Consider the following 19,160-nt stretch of genomic DNA (forward strand, 5'->3'; position numbering starts at 1 on the left):
TCATCAAAGCCGTTCTCTTTGGGGCCCTGACTCCCTCCTCAGCCCCCCTCCATCTCTCCGTGTACCTGCCGTGCCCTTTAGTGCACCCTGTGTCTCTTGACCTTCTTGTGACACTCAGCATGGACACAGCCCTGGGACTTTCCACCTGCTCCTTCCTGCCTTTTAGTGTCTGGGTGTATTATGTACGATTTCTTCTACCCACTGTATAAGAATATCAGCATTCAATTCAGTGGGTTATTAACACCATGTATACAGTTAACATTTTTATCACTCTGGAGGGAAATTGTGTATCTGTTTTCCTCAGCCCTAAGACTTAGGCAACCACTACCTGCTCTCTCTCTCTCTCTCTCTCTCTCTCTCTCTCTCTCTCTCTCTCTCTCTCTATCTCATTGCCTTTTCCAAACATTTCATTAAATGAAGCACACAGTTTCTTTCTTTCTACGTGTTCTCAGGGTTCATCTCTGTTGTAGCACAGATACATCGTATAGATGCAAAACAGGCAGCATGCTGAACATTGTCCTTTTTGATGACCGTATAATATTCCATTGTGTGAATGAGCCACCCTTTGCTTTTCTGATCATCTTCTGCTGCACATTGGGTCCTTTTCTCCTTTTCTGTATCATGATGTGATTATGATGTAAACATTCATGCACACACTTTTCTGTAGGATGATGTTTAATTTCTCTTGCCTATGTGCTTGGAATCAAGTTGGTGGGTCACTTGTGGACCTCTCAAATTCTTTTACAATCCATCTGCAATATTTTGCACGAGGGTCCTTTTACCTCCTAACCACGTTTTCTTCTCTCTCTCTTTGAGCACAACCATTGTACTGAGTGTAAATGGGCATAATATTCTCATTATCATGTGCAATTTCCCCAGTGGAAAATGATGTTGAGCAACTATTCCTGGGAACATTAGCCACGTAAACACTTATCCAGACAAAAACACCTATTCAGTGTCTCTATTTTAATTTGCTGGTTAAGGCTCTCCTCTGTCTAAACAGATGGGTACGAGAGAGAGAGAGAGAGAGAGAGAGAGAGAGAGAGAGAGAGAGAGAGAGAGAGAGAGAGAGAGAGATTGATTTTATAGCTGGGCCACACGTTGGATGGTAGATGAAATAATCCACCTGTAAATTGAACAAGGTGGGGGGGGGGGTGCGGCACCTGCCTGCAATCCCAGGAACTTGGGAGGCTGAGACAGGAGGATCTGAGTTCAAGGCCAGCCTCAGCAACTTATCAAGACCCTAAGCAACTCAGCCAGACCCTGTCTCTGATAAAACATATAAAAAAAAAAAAGGCTGGGGATGGGACTCCGTGGTCAAGTGCCCCTGAGTTCAATCCCTGGTACAAAGAGTGACGGGTTTGGGGGAAGAAAAAGAGGCCAGAGACCTTGTTGTGGAGAACATTGAAATCAGATCCAAAGGGATTTTCTGAGGGATGGATGTGGGTGTGAGAGAACGAGGTAACCTGAGGACGTCAGGACTGGCCATCCTATGAACAGGTGGGAGATGGAAAGGAATAGACGATGGAAGGAGCAGGTTTAGGAATGGCTCCTGTGAGACACGTTAAGGTGCAATGGCATCATCCGTGTTGAACGCCCACGTGCAAGAGAGCACACACACAGGAGTCGGGGTCACTGGAGAGAATCGCCTCCCTCGTAGGACATTTCTGTAAACATTGTGTATGTGCAGTCTAAACAATGGAGTGAGATCCCTTCCTTCTCCCCACCCACCCACCCATCCATCCATCCATCAATCCATCCATGTATGAGCTCTATCTATCTACCTATCTATGCATCCATCCATCCACCAATTCATCTATCCACCTACCAATCCATCCATCCATCCATCCATCCATCCATCCATCCATCCATTCCCATAGACATCCATCCTTCTTTCCATCCATCCATTGATCTCTCCATCCATCCACCCATCTATTCATCCACCAATTCTTCTATCTACCAATCCATCCATCCATCCATTCATTCTTCCACATACCCCATCCTCTATCCATCTATCCATTCATCTGTCCATACATCTACCCATTCATCCATCTATCCCTGAACAATATCTATCTATTGATCAATTGATCAATCAATCTATCAATTCATCCATCCATCCATCCACTCATCTATCCATCCACCAATTCATCTATCTACCCATGCATTCATCCCCATACATGTCCATCCATCTGTCTTTCCATCCATGCATTCATCCCTCCATCCATCCATCCACCCATTTATTCATCCAACAAATCTTCTAACCATTTACCAATCCATCCATTCATCCATTCTTCCACATACCCCATCAATCCATCATCTCTCCATTCATCCATCTGTCCATGAACATAGTCTATCTATCTATCTATCTATCTATCTATCTATCTATCTATCTATCCATCCATCCACCCATCCACCCACCCATCCATCCACCCATCCATCCCCCCATCCATCCCTCCATTCCCCCTCCATCCATCCATCCACCAATCCACCCATCAACCCACCCATCCACCCATTCATCCACTCATCCCCTCATCCATCCCCCCATCCATCCCTCCATCCCCCCTCCATCCATCCATCCACCCATCAACCCACCCATCCACCCATCCATCCACCCATCCACCCATCCATCCACCCACCCATCCATCCATCCATCCATCCACCCATCCATCCATCCATCCACCCATCCACCCATCCACCCATCCATCCACCCATCCACCCATCCATCCATCATCCATCCACCCATCCATCCATCCATCCACCCATCCACCCATCCATCCACCCATCCACCCATCCATCCATCCACCCATACACCCATCCACCCATCCACCCACCATCCATCCACCCATCCATCCACCCACCCATCCATCCACCCATCCATACATCTATCCACACACCCATCCATCCATCCATCCATCCTTCCATCCCCCCTCCATGCACCCATCCATCTTTCCATCCATTCATGCTTCTCTCTCTCCATCTATGAACTCTATCAATCAATCAATTTGAGGGACTGTACATTGATCCCTGGGTTCTCTACCCACAAGCCACTCCCCAGGTCTTTCTGTGTTATTCCAAGATGGCGTGTCCCCAAGTTGCTGAGACCAGTTTTAATTGTGATCCCTGACTCAGCCTCCCTGGTCCCTGGGGTCATGGTGAGTGACATCACACCCTGTAGGAATGCGGTTCCTCAGTCAACGGCCGTGATCCTGTAGAGTCCCCGACCTGCACCCCCCCAACCCTTCCTTCTTCAGACTTTGGGAACTTGAGAAATAACCAGGAAAGTGCAGCTTACGACCGTCCGTGGACGACTCCGAGATTAAATGGCTGTGGACACGCGTTGACAGAGTCCCTCTCTCTCCCTCTGCACAAGTTAACGTCCTCGTGCCCAGGTTCTGGGGACACGAGGCACAGCTGCAGAAGGGTCTTTGAGGTAATGATCCAATTAAGGGTCTTGGGTTGGGCGCTTGTCCTGAGGGATCCACGTGGACCTGGGCGATCACGCACGTCCCCAGGGGGTCGGGAATTGAGGGGGAACGTGGGACCTTTACCTTGGAAAGGAAGCCCAGGTCGCAAGTGCACGTCTTGAGTCATGATTGACAGCGTGACCCCGTCTGCTGGACAGTCCTCCAAGAACCACTTGGATATTTGGGCGCAGCATGGCGGGAGCTGAGATCAGCAAAGTAACAAATTGGAGATGCTTCTAGGGTATCAGCTCCCTGGGTCCAGACGCTGCCAGCTCTTCATGGCTGACATTCAGTGCATGTCACCACGTTCCAAGGTCCTGGGGTCCCAGGTCCCATGTGCCCTTGTCTCATGAGTGTCTAACAGATAATAAAGATTTTTCTGGATGATGACCGACCGCCATGTTTTGGGTCCAGATTGCAGAAACCCAGCTCAATAGCAGGGAATCAAATACATTGATCTTCTTCTCTTTTGGCAATGTCCACTTGAGCCACCTCCTGATCCTCGAAATCTGTAAATTCCTCGTTTTGCGCAGACCTTGTTCATTTCTGCGCCTTAGATCTCTCCTTTTTCTCAGATACTGGAGGATCCACGTTCATGGAAACACCAATTCACACCCATGTCCCCATCCGGGGGATGACATTCCCCGTCGTCCGATATCGGTGGTGGCTAAAAGCCTAACCGTGGGTCTCTGCGGTGTCCCTCGGGGGGCTCTTCTCGTGGGTCGTTTAAATACTTGGTGATAAATTACGAGGCTCGGTGATTTTTGCAAGAGCTCAGCGCTGGGTCTGCAAGTGATTGACAGGTGTCGTGAGCGACCCGGAGATCTCAAAGCAGCATCCGGGGGCTTCAATCTTTGGCTCCACCTTCTGCATCCACCTACTTCTGTCACGTCTGGGTGATTTCTTCCTCTCAAAGGGCACCGTGGATCGGCTTCAGAGCTCACCCGAGGTCCAGGACGATTTCTCCCCGAGAGCTCGAACTCGTGACATTTGCAAGGATCCTGTTTCCAAAGATCTTCACTTCCCCAGGATGGAGGTGAACCTGGGTTTATGGAGGACGCTATGCAAACCATTGCACCCCACCTTGTCCCCTGGTCCTGGGCGGCAGTGTGCATTTGGGGGTCCCAGGTGGGCACTCCCTGAATGTGGACCCCAGCTGTCTCCGGGATGCCGTCCGTCTGTCTGCTTAGCACGCCACGCTCCCTTAGGGACAGAACCACCCTCCACGACTCTCCTCTCTCTCGTTACATCCTCTTTGCTCTGAAGCCATGCAGCCCGACAGGATTCACAAGTTCATTTCCTGAACCTTAAAACCTGTGCATTTGCTATTCAAGTGACAAATTGTCAATCAATTAAATTAAAAAAAAGAAAGAAAGTAGAAGGCTTTTCTCCACTTGGTCACAAATCTCGTGGCTTCGCTTCAGCAACATGAACGGCTGCATTGCACACAGGCTTCATGAATCGCAGTGGGGACAAAGCTCTCTACCCTTGGATGGCTGGGTACGGTGGCTCACACCTGTAACCCCAGGACTCGGGAGGCTGAGGCAGGAGGATCACAAGTTGGAGGCCGGCCTCAGCAACGTAGCGAGGCCGTGAGCACCTTACCGAGACCCTGTCTCAAAATAAAAGGTAAAACTGGATGGAGTTGGTGGCTCCGTGGTTACGCACCCCGGGCTTCCATCTCTTGCACCCCAAATAAAAATAAAACCAGCCCCAAAGACCTTTGTCTGTTGATCGGCAGGACTGACGTCATTTTTCCTCTGCTTGGCTTCATCTTTTGGGTTGAACGGCAGGTAATTAGATGAGCGACAATATGAATCCATTATAAAGAGATTCTATAATCTTTTTTTTTTTTGTCTAATGTGCTAGAAGAATTAAATTGAATCCTACTTTAGAAGTAGACATCATTTTCTTGCATTTGGGATATGGTCTGTTGGAAAGCATTCACTTCAATGAAAATAGACTCATCTTCTTTTTGGCCCAAATCCTGGCTCTCATTTACCACAATTTGGCAAAATCATTGGTGGTTTCAATACAAAGGGTTTGTGCGTGATTCTGCCAGCAGTTTCCGAGAGCCGAAGTGCATTCAGTAGCCACCTTTTTTTTTTTCTTTTTTCCTGTTATAGTCTTATCTGGGGAAGCTACTCTATTCCGAGAGATTTCAGACCAGGGGAAATAGTCCTTGCAGGAGGATCCATATTTACCGATTGTTAAGCACTGTCAGCTCCGAGAGGAGCAGATCAGATACGCTGCAGAAAGAGCCGGGCAAATGGAACCTGGGATCCCCATCGAGCACATCTCCAGTTTGCAATTGGAGAGTCTCCGACTCCGTCAACCTGGAGAAATGTCATCCCTGGTCTCCAAGGAGCAACGTTCGCTTTTGACAGTCCTATCCTGATGCGTCTCATGGGAAGTGCACATTTGGAAAGCGTCCGGTATTTTCTTTGGGGGAAGAGAGAGAGATGATAGCAACTCCGAGTGAGTCATCACTAAATGGATGTCGGACGAAGTCGTCCGTGATGTTCCTGCCAGCCGCCAGTCATAGCCAGGATGACGGGATGCATGGAGAAGCACAAATCCACCAAGCCAAACAATGGAACCAGCCCGGGTTATCTGCACATGAAGGAATGGAGGAAGCGTCGTGTTTGGGTATAGACAGGGGAGTATTACGCAGCCATGAAGAAGGAGGAGGTGATGGCATTTGCAGGAAAATGAGTGCGACTTGAGGACATTCTGTTAAGGGAAATGAGCCATATTCAGAAGACCAAGGATTGCAGGTTGTCTCTCCCATGTGGAGGCTAGAGAGGAAAAAGGAAAAGAGAGGTGAGAGGTGGGGATCTCATGAAAATCAATGGTTGAATTAGGATGGAGACGGGTTGACGCTGGGTGTTGGGAGCCTGGACCAGGACACTCCAATTCTCAACTCTTCACCTTCTCACTAACTCATGAGAAATATCGTCCGAGCATCCTTGCCATCCAACCCATTAGGATGGTCCTTGGATTAAGAAAACCTAAAATAAGAAGTTTTGCTGAAGACTTTGTGGAGACTTTGGAACTATTGCTCACTGCTGCTAGGAAGAGGATATGCTCCAGTCATTTTAGAAAACCGTGAGGCCGTTTAGAAAAGACATTAAATGTACAATGAGCAGGTGAACCGGGTCTTTCACTTCTGACTTAGCAAGGTGCTAAGCAACTTGGTGAGACCCTGTCTCTAAATAAAATAGAAAATAGGGCTGGGGACGGGGCTCAGGGGTCCAGCACCACTGCAAGTGTGAAATTCTGTGCTGTTCTACATTGTGGGGTCAGATCTCACGCTATGTCAATCATTCTCTGTGCAGAGTATCCACAAGGTGTATACTACCCTCCTGGTAATCACTTAGTAGCTGTCTCTGTTATTCAACCTCCTGTCACAATATCTACTTCTGGTGTCTCAGGAATCTTTATTTTACTGAATTTGGTGTCCCTAGATCTCAAAAGTGGTAATGCTGGCACTTTAGATCTGTCCCCCCAAACTAAAAAATAACAACAACAAAAAAACTATTGTTATTCTTAGTTGAACACATAAATGTCCTCTCAGACCTGCAAAAAAAATCTTTTCTGTCTGTTTGTTGAACTTATTCTCAGGACTAAGCCCTGATTGCTTAACCACAGAGCCTCAACCCCAGCCCTTTAAAATTTTTTAAATTTTAAAAAGTTCCTCAGGGCTGCACTAAGTGGCTGAGGCTGGCCTCCAACTTGCGATCCTCTTGCCTCAGCCTCCCGAGTCGCTGGGATGACAGTTGTGCACCCGTGCGTAATGCAAAAATAATGATTTTCAGTTGAAGTCTTGCAACAGCTAACTTCAGGCTCATACTTCACCTTGGACCTCGGCTACATTCTTGCCTGTCTCTCTCTGTGCCTCTCTCTCTGTGTACGTGTGTAGTTGAGGATTGAACCCAGGACCTCTTGCATGTTAGCTAATTGCTCTGCCATGAGCTACACCCATAGCAGCACCTGAGCTACAAACCCTGAGGGACATTAAAATGGGCACAGAAAAGGATCAAGCCGAGAAATCTGGGACCTCAGGTGGCCAGTCTTGGAACCATAGAAAATGGAGCGAGACTGGATTGCATGTGCAGAAACTACAATCTTGTGGTGCAGAGGTTTTAATTTCTAAAACCTCATCCTTGCTGAGCCAAAAAGAAAAGAAAATCTACCCCATCACTTTAGGTCGAGTGTTGAAAGACGAAAACCATGAATTTCCCTACTATGTGCTAATTCCAAGGGTCCAAGAGGTGTTTAGAATACAGCTCTCTATTTGTGCCTGAAAGAGACTTTCTAGTGCATTTTGGGGTTAGCTTTACGTCAATTTCTCTAAAAAGAATTCACTTGCATACGCAAATGTATTTGTGGGAGAACGTGGACATACCGAGGAAAATTATATTTATTTGTCAGGAACGTGGGTTCCTATTTACGTTCTGGTGCCCGAGACAGTGGGTTCCACAATGTTCATCTCCAATCTCCTCTGATTATTTAATAGATTCCAGGTGAGTGCAGGTGGAACAGCAAACTGAGATCACAGTCAAGCGCCACCACGTCCTACGTCAAATTTCTTTTTCTATAGTTGTCCCTGGAAAGTAAGCTTAACGGGTGCCCAGTTTGCCTTCCCACTTTGTATTGGTCGACTTTCCGATACTGTAACAAATACCTGACAGAATCAATGTATAGAGACAAAAGGTTATTTTGTTATTTGGCTTTCTGTATCGGAGGTTTTCCTGCAGCATCCAGGAGCCTCCTTGGTTATGGGCCTGTGGACAAGCAGCACATGATGGTCAGCGTGGAGTTTGGAGGAGAAGGTCTTTCATTCCAATGCAGGGACATAAGACTGACAGAGAGGAAAGGGGAGGGGCGTCTCACCATCCCCCTGAAGGCCACGCCCCCAACATCCTAACTTCCTCCCTCTACGCTCCACCTGCCAAAGTCCCCCCACCTCTGCAGGCTGGGGACAAGGCTTTGACATATGGGACTTGCTAGGACATTTCAGAGCCAAACAGGACCTTTAGCAGGACTTGACCTTGACCTCCATATCCAGATGAGTCACTTCTATATAAGCAACTTTTTTTTTTTTTTTTTTTTGGTACTGGGGATTGAATCCGGGGACCCTCGACCCCTGAGCCCCATCCCCAGCCCTATTTTGCATTTTATTTAGAGACAGGGTCTCCTTGAGTTGCTTAGGGCCTCTCTTTGGCGGAGGCTGGCTTTGACCTCACCATCCTCCTGCCTCAGCCTCCCGAGCCACTGGATCACAGGTGTGCACCACTGTGCCCAGAATAAAAGGAGATTTTCAGAGATGCCTTTGTCTGTACATTTAGGTTAAGGAATCTCATATTCCCACTGGACTGATATTAACCATGAGAGGGGATGCTGTGCATAGATCTTTCTGGGGCCAAAAAGCAAATTTTAATTGAATCTTGCTCTAGAATAAGTGTTGTCAATTGCAAGGAAATGGATTCATTCTGCAGGGGACTTCAGAGATGAATCGAGGGCGGACCGTGGCAGGAGGTCTGCTCAGCTCAAACACCTTCCCTGCCATATTCAAACATTATTCGAGTCAACACTGAGTGTTGGATAAAGGTCCTGCGACGGCCCGGGCTGCACGCGAGCCCTTCAGACAGGACTCTCCCGCCAGGTTCACCCTCCAGGTCTGTGCAGAGAGGTGAAGGGCTGACGATGTCCAAGCCACCAAACCCTCCTGTCAATCAAACTGCATCTTCCGCCTTGGAGGTGAGATTTCCCAGAGAGTAAAAAAATAATCTCCAGGATGCAGATTGGCTGAATCTTGTCTTCTTAGAAATATCTCAGAAGGAAATGGAGGAGAAGAAAATTTTCAAAACTATATAAAAAAAATATATATATATATATATACACATTTTATCAGTCTGGTTTGCTAAGTAATGCACGGTGATTGACATTGTTGCAAGAGAATATGTTTCTCAAGATTTCTTTAGAGGAACATGCAAATTCATGCAAGAAGGTTAAACTAACAACAAAGACAAAATCCCTCTTCGTCAGAATCTTATTCGAGATCTTATTTCGACAGCAACTTGTTACGATTTATTTATGGACGGTTTGTTTGATTGATTGACGGAGGGATTGGCTTATTTCACTCAGCATGATGTTCTCCAGCTCCATCCATTTACCTGCAAATGCCATCATTTCATTCTTCTTGAAGGCTGAGTAATATTCCACTGTGTATAGGTACCACGTTTTCTTTATCCCACACCCCTCCTGGGGACCCAGGTACTGAGCCCAGGTCTGCTTCAGCACTTACTTACACCCCCAGACCCCCTACCCTCTTTGTGCATGGACACAATATCTTTATTTTCTATATTTATTTATGTGCCTGCAGGGTCCCATGCAGACTGCAAAATCAAGATGCTGGGAATGTGCTGTGATGTTTATTTGCTTTGCAAAACCAGACGAGGCTCAGAGAGGTCCGGTAGGCTCCCAGAGAGGATCTGAGTGGTCATGGTTGGAGAGGTGATTGCAACCCAGTGGATTAGCGAGGCCCTCCGCAACTCAGCAAGACCCTAAATAAAATACAGAATAGGGCTGGGATGGGGCCCAGTGGCCAAGTGCTGCTGGTTCAGTCATCCATGGCTCTGGCCCAAGGGGAGCAGAACAAGATGGCGGCAGGGCCTGGAGGAGGAGAGCAGCTCAGGACAGGGCACCAGGGAGCAGAGAGAGCCCTGCTCACCAGGGACAGGACAGAGACCCCAAAGGCACAGCCCAGGGACCCCCTCCTCCAGCCACACCCCACCTGCTGCAGTCACCACCCAGGGAGTCCATCCAAGTGGATTAATCCACTATTGGTCTACACCTCTAATACCTGTCTGCTCCCCAGGAGTCCAAGGGCCTGGTACATGACAGTCCAGTCTGAGGTCACCCGCCCCTGCCCCTGCCCTTCCGTGGTCTCCTGGACACACAGACCAAGTTCTCATCTCAGCAGTGTACACACAGCGTGGGAGACGGCCCCCAGGAGAAACTGAGGAACTGTCCCCTGCAGGGATGTCCTCTTGGGAAAAGGGAGACATTGGTGCATTTCAGGAGGATTGGGGAGGGGATATTTGGTCAGCTGCAGAACGGGGAAAATTATGTTGTGTATGTTGCATTTTTAAATATTTGTTCTGATTAGTGACACAGGACACTAGACGGCACTTGGACACGTCCTGCATAGATGGAGTGTCACTTCTCCTCCTTCTGATTGCACATGGTACAGAGTCACCCTGGTCCTGTGGTCATATGTGCACACAGGGTCACAATGTCCCATTCAATCTCCTGTCCTCCCTACCCCATACCCCTCCCTTCTTCACTCCCCTCTGCCTGATCCAAAGCACCTCTGTTCTTCCCTAGCTAACCCCCCCGCTTGATTGTGAATTAGCACCCGCAGATCAGAGAAAACATCCAACCATTTTTTGGGGGGATTGGCTTATTTCACTCAGCATGATGTTCTCCAGCTCCATTCATTGACCTGCAAATGCCATCATTTCATTCTTCTTGAAGGCTGAGTAATATTCCATTATGTATATACACCACGTTTTCTTTATCCATTCATCTGTTGAAGGGCACCACAGAAAGTTTTCTTGTAGGTTTTATGGATTCATGTTTCCTCTGAATATATTTATCCATTAATATAATATGTATATATATATTATATAAACAGTAATATGGTGGTGATATATGACATGCACCACCTGTTTTCATTGGTGACCATGTTTTGCGCAATTTGCTTTTATGCCTTAGAAGTCTTTTCCCTGCCGATAACCTATGAATATTCCATCTCTTTATAGAAAAAAAATCACACACACACACACACATTTATATATAGGTATAAATTTTCATATATACACACTTGTGTAGCAAGGATATGTAATAGATATGCGTAATTCTCCAAATTTGTAAGCCTGCATTTAATTCATGCATAAACTTTCTGATCCTTCTTATGTGTGTGTATACATACGCATATATATATTTTAAATAAAGATGCAGCAGTTCATGTTGCATATTCTATTTGTAACATATACACTGTGACAGTTTTTTTGTTTTTGTTTTTAATGTTGAATGTCCCCCAATGGCCCATGTGTTAAAACACATAGCCCCAAGGGTGATGCTATTTGTACGTAGTGGCACCTTTAAGAGGTGGAGCCTACTGGGAGGTCTTAGGCGATTGGGGGCGTGGCCTAGGAAGGGATATGGGATCCCAGCCTCTTCCTGTTTCCCTTTCTCTCTCTCTCTCTCTTCCTGGTGACAGCATGAGCCATTTTACTTTGTGACACACTCTCCACTGTGATGTCCTCCCTCCACACAGGTTCAAAAGCAAGAATGGTACATGATTATGAAATGGAACTGGGAAACAAAACGAACCTTTTTTTGCTCTATAAGTTAGTTTCATGCAGCAATTTGCTACAGCAACGGAAAACTCACCAACACAGACACATAGATATTGAACCATCACTCACACTGGCTCTTTTGTTGATCTATCATCGATAGTTGCAGCCAACATTAGAAGAGCTTCAGGTGTTACTGATTTCTCTAAGGGCAATAAGTTAGACTAAGAATAGGCACACAGAATCTCATCACACTGTTCCCTTCCATGCCTATGTCATAAACATGATATCTATTTAAGTAGCTCAGCCTGGTGGTCCCCAGTTATTTGGGAGGCTGAGGCCAGAGGATCACAAATTGGAGGACAGCCTCAGCAACTTAGTGAGACCCTAAGCAACATAGCAGGACTCTGTGTCAATATTTAATATAAAAAGGGCTGGTGACGTAGCTCAGTGGTAGAGCACCTCTGGGTTGGACCCCTGATTCCCCTGTGGGTGGACCTCAGTAATAGACCTTCAGCTGCAAAAATAAATTTGAAAATACAAAGAACATCACTTGTCATCATTGGAAATTTCTTCCAGGATCCTGTCCCCATTTTTTCATGTTTAAAAATGGGTTTGGACTGTTGTTCTTCAAATGAGCAGGTAGGTCCCCAAGTGTCGGTCCTTGGTGCCATCGATGTGATCATCTGTGACCTCCCCTACTTGCCTGTTTCACCTAACAGAGACTCGAGACCTGCAGGTCTGTGAGCGATGGGAGCCCATGAGCCCCGGCTTCATGTTGATCTTCTCTGAATCTCGCCGCTGGTTGGGCTGAGCCGCGTCCGCCTGGGAAGGAATCTTTGCAAGGACTGGGACCCTCGGGGGCATCTCCTCCCTGGCTTTCCTGGGCACAGGATGCACTTAGATACCTCCTCATGGGACAGATGCTAAGAAAAAGCAAACTTCAGATAGTGACCCCTTTACCTTGAAGAAAGTCGCTTGTGCACTTAGTATGCACTTGCTGAGTTCACATCATAGCTAGCTCCATCCGGGTGGATCTGCAGGGGCCCAGACACGGCTTCTTGGACACTGAATCTAACGGACGTCACACAGAGAGCTGCTTTGGAAGCTCAGGGTTGGGACCCCTACAGTTTGTCCCCTCCACGGACATCAGGGTACGCCTGAGGTCATTTTGGAAGTTGACGTCCCCACAGTCACTCCAGCCTGGCCTCCTGTAGCTGCTAAAATCTGATTGAGTCTTGGTCAGTTTTTTCCTAACTCAGGTCAGACTTGTCCAGTTGCTCAGGACAGAAGGAAGCCTCCCGATTGGGGAACAAGGGACCTGACACCAACACCTTGGAGGACAACCTCTTGAGTTTGGGTCACAGTTTCCGAGATTCCGGTCCATGGTTGGCTGGCTCCATTGCATTGAGCCTGGAACAAAATGGCGGAAGGGTGAGGTGGAGACAAGTGGCTCACCCCATAGCACCCAGGACGCAGAGAGAGATAAAGACAAGTGGACAGGGGGTCATCGACACTCCTGCAGGGCAGGACCTCCGTGAGCTACTTCCTCCACCTCGTACGATTTCCACCACCTCCCAAGAGTCCATCCAAACTCTGAACCCATCAGTGGATTAATCCACTTGGAGGTCAGAGCCCTCAGGATCCAGCCGCTTCCCAATTGCCTGTGAACTTTGTGGTGTTGAGGACCAAGCCTTCGACACATGACATCTGAGGGGACCATGTAGGTCTCTACCTACAAACAAGGAATGCACCAAAAGTGCATTTCAGGGCCATCAGATTCAATGGGTTAATCCCAGGATTGCGTCACCTAACCAAGTGACAGTGGCGGAAAGTCACCTAAAACTCCAGATCCATGCAGAAGGATTATTCAAAGGAATATTCATGGAGGGACCGTGATAAACGTTCAAATAGGACTGATATCGAACGTACCCCACAAAGTACTCAAATTATCCAAAATATTGGGCGCCACCCGTATCAAATAAAATCATTTGGGGGGGTTTGGCCAATCTTGGTTTAATGGATTCATATCAGTGGGTAGTAAATAAACCTAAAAATACTTGTTCATCATCAAGGAACTGGGAAAGGGTGAGTCTATTAAACCCACAAGGATTGAGCCAAGAGCCAACATGGTACCCTCTACCTCATTTCTGCATTATGTTCTGCCTACTGCATACCATTAAGCGTCGAGGTCACCACCATCTGCAAGGCTTGACCAGGAGGTTGGAGTCTCTTTCCACGGGGTCAACAGCCCTCGTGATCCCTTCTCCAACTGCTATGAATGTCCAAGAACAGGAGTCCGCCATTTTGTTCGCTGCCCCTGGTGGACCTAGATGCCTGTCCCCGGGGTCCCTCAGCAGGTCTTGCATGGCCGACTGGCTTTGTCTTTATCGTTTATTACTCTGGATTTCAGCATCAAGCAATTGTGCGCCCCTAGAGTCCCTTAGCTCTGTCTGGAGATAGTGATTGTCACAACTGGAGATGGACCGTGATCCTTGTACCAGTTGTTGTAGGTGTGCGACATCTTCCAATTTGTAGGACTGACGCCATCTCAAAAAAATGATCAGGTTCCTAAAGCTCCTGATGATGATGTTGGAGAACTGAGTTCCATGTCCAATGTTGTGGTTTTCAGTTGTAAAATGGTTCGCCTTCGCCATGAGCTCCCAACTGGTACGTTTGTCCCCGTCCTTCCCCCAAGGACATTGGGCTCTGCCTGGAGTTATTATTGGCTGTGCCAACTGAAGGCTGAGGATGTTCCTGGTACCAGTTGGTGGAGGCCAAAGATGTCCCTCAACATGCCCCCCGTGGGCTGACCAGCCCTTCCAAAACAGAAACCATCCACCTCCTAGTGACACTGCTATTGAGTTTGAGAAGAACCATTTCAAAGATGGCGGTGCTGACTCCCTTCATGTGGGTTGGGAAGCATCTTTGAGGTGGAGCAGAGGGAAGAGCATTTGAAATCACTTTTACTATGTTGAAGTCACAACTTAGAACAAATCACAACCAAGATCCGGGTGTGGTGGTGCACTCCTGCACCCCCAGTGACTCAAGAGACTGAGGCAGGAGGATCTTACATTGGAGGCCAGCCTCAGCAACTTAGCAAGAAGGTGTCTTAACATTTTGAAAATGAAAAGGATGAGGGGTGTAGGTCAGTGGTGGAGTTGTGCCTAGCATAGTGGAGGGTTCAATCCCTAGCAGTAACACATACCTCTTCCGACCCCCCAAAAAATAACAACCCTAAATCCCAACATGGATATTTCCAGTTCTCTTTGTGATTTCAGACAGGTTTTATTTAATCTTTGCATGTTTTGAAAATCGTTGGAGGACGCTTTACTTCTTATAAAGTCCCACTTTAAATACCATGAGGTCGCAGAAGGATTTGGCCCCAAGAGAAGTCACCCAGTTGCTATTGTGTCCAACTTACTCTGCTTTGGGGTTTGGTCTGATGCTGAGATTCACCAAGTGACTGATCCTTTGCCTGAGAGACTCCCCCTCTCTCCCCGGAGCCCTCTTATGGTTAATACCCAACTTATAGGAGTCTGTTCCATGTCTCCTTTCCTGTCCCGGCTCCGTCCACTACATGGAGTGAGATAGAGTCTCTTGGGGACAGGACAGTTCAGTGAAAGTAAGATGAAGTCTGTCTTCGGATCCTGGCGTCCAGGGTTCAGCCCGTGGTTGGCCGACTCCATGGCTCTGGCCCAAGGGGAGCAGAACAAGATGGCGGCAGGGCCTGGAGGAGGAGAGCAGCTCAGGACAGGGCACCAGGGAGCAGAGAGAGCTCTGCTCACCAGGGACAGGACAGAGACCCCAAAGGCACAGCCCAGGGACCCCCTCCTCCAGCCTCACCCCACCTTCCTACAGTGACCACCCAGTGAGTCCATTCAAACCACGACCAATTGGGGCACAACTGGCACAACCCAATCATCTCACCTTTGAACACTCCTGCATTCACCCAGGAACTCTGGGGGGACATCTAACATCCAAATCCTGACATTGCTGGAAATGACTAAAAAAATGAATAAAGGAAGAAATGGTCAAATGGATGCGGGCAAGCAACCATGGACATGTCCACTCCCCTGAGCTCCGGATACGGCTGATTCTGCTTCTGCATCTCTGCGTTTGTGCGTCATAATCTTCATGAACTCCACATTCATTGATTGACAGCTGGTTATTTTTGCAGGGAGCAATGGGCTTCTCTAAGGAGCATACCCCCATCTCTTACCCACTCGGAGTCTCTCTCCTAAGCGGCCACATATTTTTTCCTGCAGTGTATGTTTCCCCCGTCAGTATTCTAAGGGAGCAAGCACAACAGAAATTCCACACCCCCCGTGAGCCCTGTGATATTCAAACATGTCCTTAAAAATAACTCTGTGTATTGCATGTGGCTCGTGTGCACGAACACCGTGCCCAGCTTGAGTTTTAGAGTGACATAATATTTTATATTATATTTTTAATATTTTCTCCCAGCAGTGTGAGATCTTGAACAACGTTTACTAGTGTCTGATTTTTATTTTCGGTTTCCGAACCCGTAAGCATGAGTGAAAACCGACCGTCTGCCTAACTTGCTGATGGGGAGAGGACACGTTTCCACATGGCTATTGGTCATTCTGGGAGTGGTTTGGTGAAATCTCTTATCATTTTTTCTTTGATATTAAAAAATAACATGGAATTGATTTTGTTTTTATTCCATATGAGTAATAGAACTATTTTTCCTGGTAGATAATTGAATATTACAATATCACATTATCTTTTTTAATCTTTCTTTTTTTTTCATTTTTTTTAACTGAGGATTGAACCCAATCACACTTTACCACTGAGTCACATCATTTATATCTATATAATATTTTTTTCCCCAGACGATTTCTCCCTAAGTTGCTCAGGGATTCACTAAGTTACTGAGGCTGGCCTCAACCTTGGGATCCTCCTGCCTCAGCCTCCTGAGTCTCTGGTCTTACAGGCAGGCTCTACTACACCTGTCTCTTACTGTCATTGATTGAAAAAAAAATAGTCACCTCATGTCCCTGAAGTTCTCTTTGTTCTTATGTTATTTTGTTCATATAAATTTGGTGAAAATCCACAACCTGTGGTATCGCCAACCTTTTCTCTATTCCTTCCCAAGAATGACTCGGCTAATTTTGACGCTTAGATTTGGGTGTGAATTTCCTATTCCTCCTCTGAAAATCAGCCATCTAAGTTTAATTCGGAAACATAAAGGACCTCTTGTCCAACGTAAGCTCCTGGGACATCCTTCAGGACTAAGTAGACGGATTCATGAATATTCACAACCTACCACGTGTGTGAGTCTCGACCTTTTTCTCTGTGATCTTTTACAATGTTCTGAAGAGAGAGTCCATCGATCTCATTTAATTAATTTGGGGGAAATGGAATTGGGAAATTCATCACCATGATTCTGCTTTGAAATGTTCACTTCCTCTTAATGGAAAAACGTAAAATGCCATTTTTTTTTTTTGTTTAGCATTGATTTTGCAACCAATGGTCTTATATTCTCTGTAATTTCCTTTATACACAGACACTGTGAGCACAAACACCTTGAATCTTTCTTTTTTCCACCTTAGGGTATGTTTATTTTTTTCTGATCATTTTGCAATTGCAAAGGTCCACAGTAAATGTCAGACACGGAGATTTATGGATTTCTCTTCTTATTTCTGAGTTTAATCAGTGTCTCTATCATTTACACAATGAAATAATCCCCAGTTTTATTAGAGAATATGTTTATCAGATTAGAAAAAATTCTTCATGTTTTTATCATTATTATTAATTTCATTATTATTATTATCACTTGTATCAGGGATTGAACCCAGGGGTGCTTAACCACAGAGCCACATCCCCAGCCGTTATTAGATTTTCTTTAGAGACAGCATCTCCCTCAATTACTTAGAGCCTCCCTACATTTCTGAGGCCAGCCTCTAACTCGCAATCCTCCTGCCTCAGCCTCCTGAGCTGCTGGGAGGACAGCATGCTCCCCCGGACCTGTCCATTTGTTAAAATATTTCTAAGGCTGTCATTGTATGTTGAAGTTTACTTTCTGGGCATATTTGATCAGACTTCATTGTCTTTCCTATGACTATGGTGAATTTGTTTAATTCACAGAAACATAGAGATACATACATGGACAAATTAGGATATAGAATAGACGTTTTATGTCCCCATATTAATCCACAGGTGGGGTGTGGCTGGAGGAGGGGGTCCCTGGGCTGTGCCTTTGGGGTCTCTGTCCTGTCCCTGGTGAGCACAGCTCTCTCTGCTCCCTGGTGCCCTGTCCTGAGCTGCTCTCCTCCTCCAGGCCCTGCCGCCATTTTGTTCTGCTCCCCTTGGGCCAGAGCCATGGAGTCGGCCACCATGGACTGGAACTCTGAAGCCATGAGCCAAATAAATGCATATATCAATGACCCATAATTGCTCTCTGTCTCTTTTCTTTGAAGGGAATGGAACCCAGTGTCTTGCCCTCGCTAGGCACCTTCCCTATCACTGATCCCCGGCCCAAGTAATCATGTCCATTATCTTCATATGCATGTACTCAAATTAGGCACAAATTAGGGATTCTTCTTCTCTTTTTATTATTTAAAACACTTGTTTCTTTATTGTCGATATTTTCTTTTCTTTTTTTTTTTTCCTTCCATGATGCATCCTGGATACTTTAGCAGCACTCAAGTTCACCGATTCTCTTTTCAGCTATATCTATTCTGTTCTTAGGCTGATCCTGGGTCCCCTCCTTAATTTAATTTAATTTTGTTTATTCCTTGGATCTACAAATATGATTCAGTCTTTCCTCATATTCTTCTCTATCTCCTCCTCTATCATCTCCTAATACTTTTTCTCTGCTTCCATCTCCTCCTCCATCTCCTCCTCCATCTCCTCCTTTTCCTCCATCTCCTCCTCCATCTTTTTGTCCATCTCTTCCTCCATCTCCTCCTCCATCTCCTCCTCCTTCTCCTGCATCTCCTCCTCTATCTCCCCCTCCTTCTCCTCCTGCATCTCTTCCTCCATCTCCTCCTCCTTCTCCTCCTGCATATATTCCTGTATCTCCTCCTCCATCTACTCCTCCTCCTCCTGCATCTCCTCCTCTATCTCCTCCTCCATCTCCTCCTCCTCCTCCTGCATCTCCTCCTCTATCTCCTCCTCCATCTCCTCCTGCATCTCCTCCCCATCTCCTCCTCCTTCTCTTCCTCCATCTCCTCCTTATCCTCCTTCTCCTCCTCCATCTCCTCCTTCTCCTCCTCTATCTCCTCCTCCTTCTCCTTGTGCATCTCCTCCTCCATCTCCTCCTGCATTTCTTTCTGCATCTCCTCCTGCACCTCCTCCATCTCCT

The 19,160-nt window shown here is 46.7% G+C and overlaps 1 protein-coding gene across 1 annotated transcript in view; it reads right to left on the reverse strand.

Moving 5' to 3' along the window:
- LOC139703337 (protein WWC3-like) overlaps nt 1-18,886 on the reverse strand; it is a 136,076-nt gene extending 117,190 nt beyond the window's left edge. Inside the window, exon 1 of the mRNA XM_071606659.1 lies at nt 18,663-18,886. Within this exon, the coding sequence (XP_071462760.1) occupies nt 18,663-18,886 (224 nt within the window). The remainder of the gene's footprint in view (nt 1-18,662) is intronic.
- Between the last annotated feature and the right edge of the window lie 274 nt (nt 18,887-19,160).

The sequence above is a fragment of the Marmota flaviventris genome, chromosome X, assembly GCF_047511675.1.
Source record: "Marmota flaviventris isolate mMarFla1 chromosome X, mMarFla1.hap1, whole genome shotgun sequence".
NCBI classification, from domain to species: Eukaryota; Metazoa; Chordata; class Mammalia; order Rodentia; family Sciuridae; genus Marmota; species Marmota flaviventris.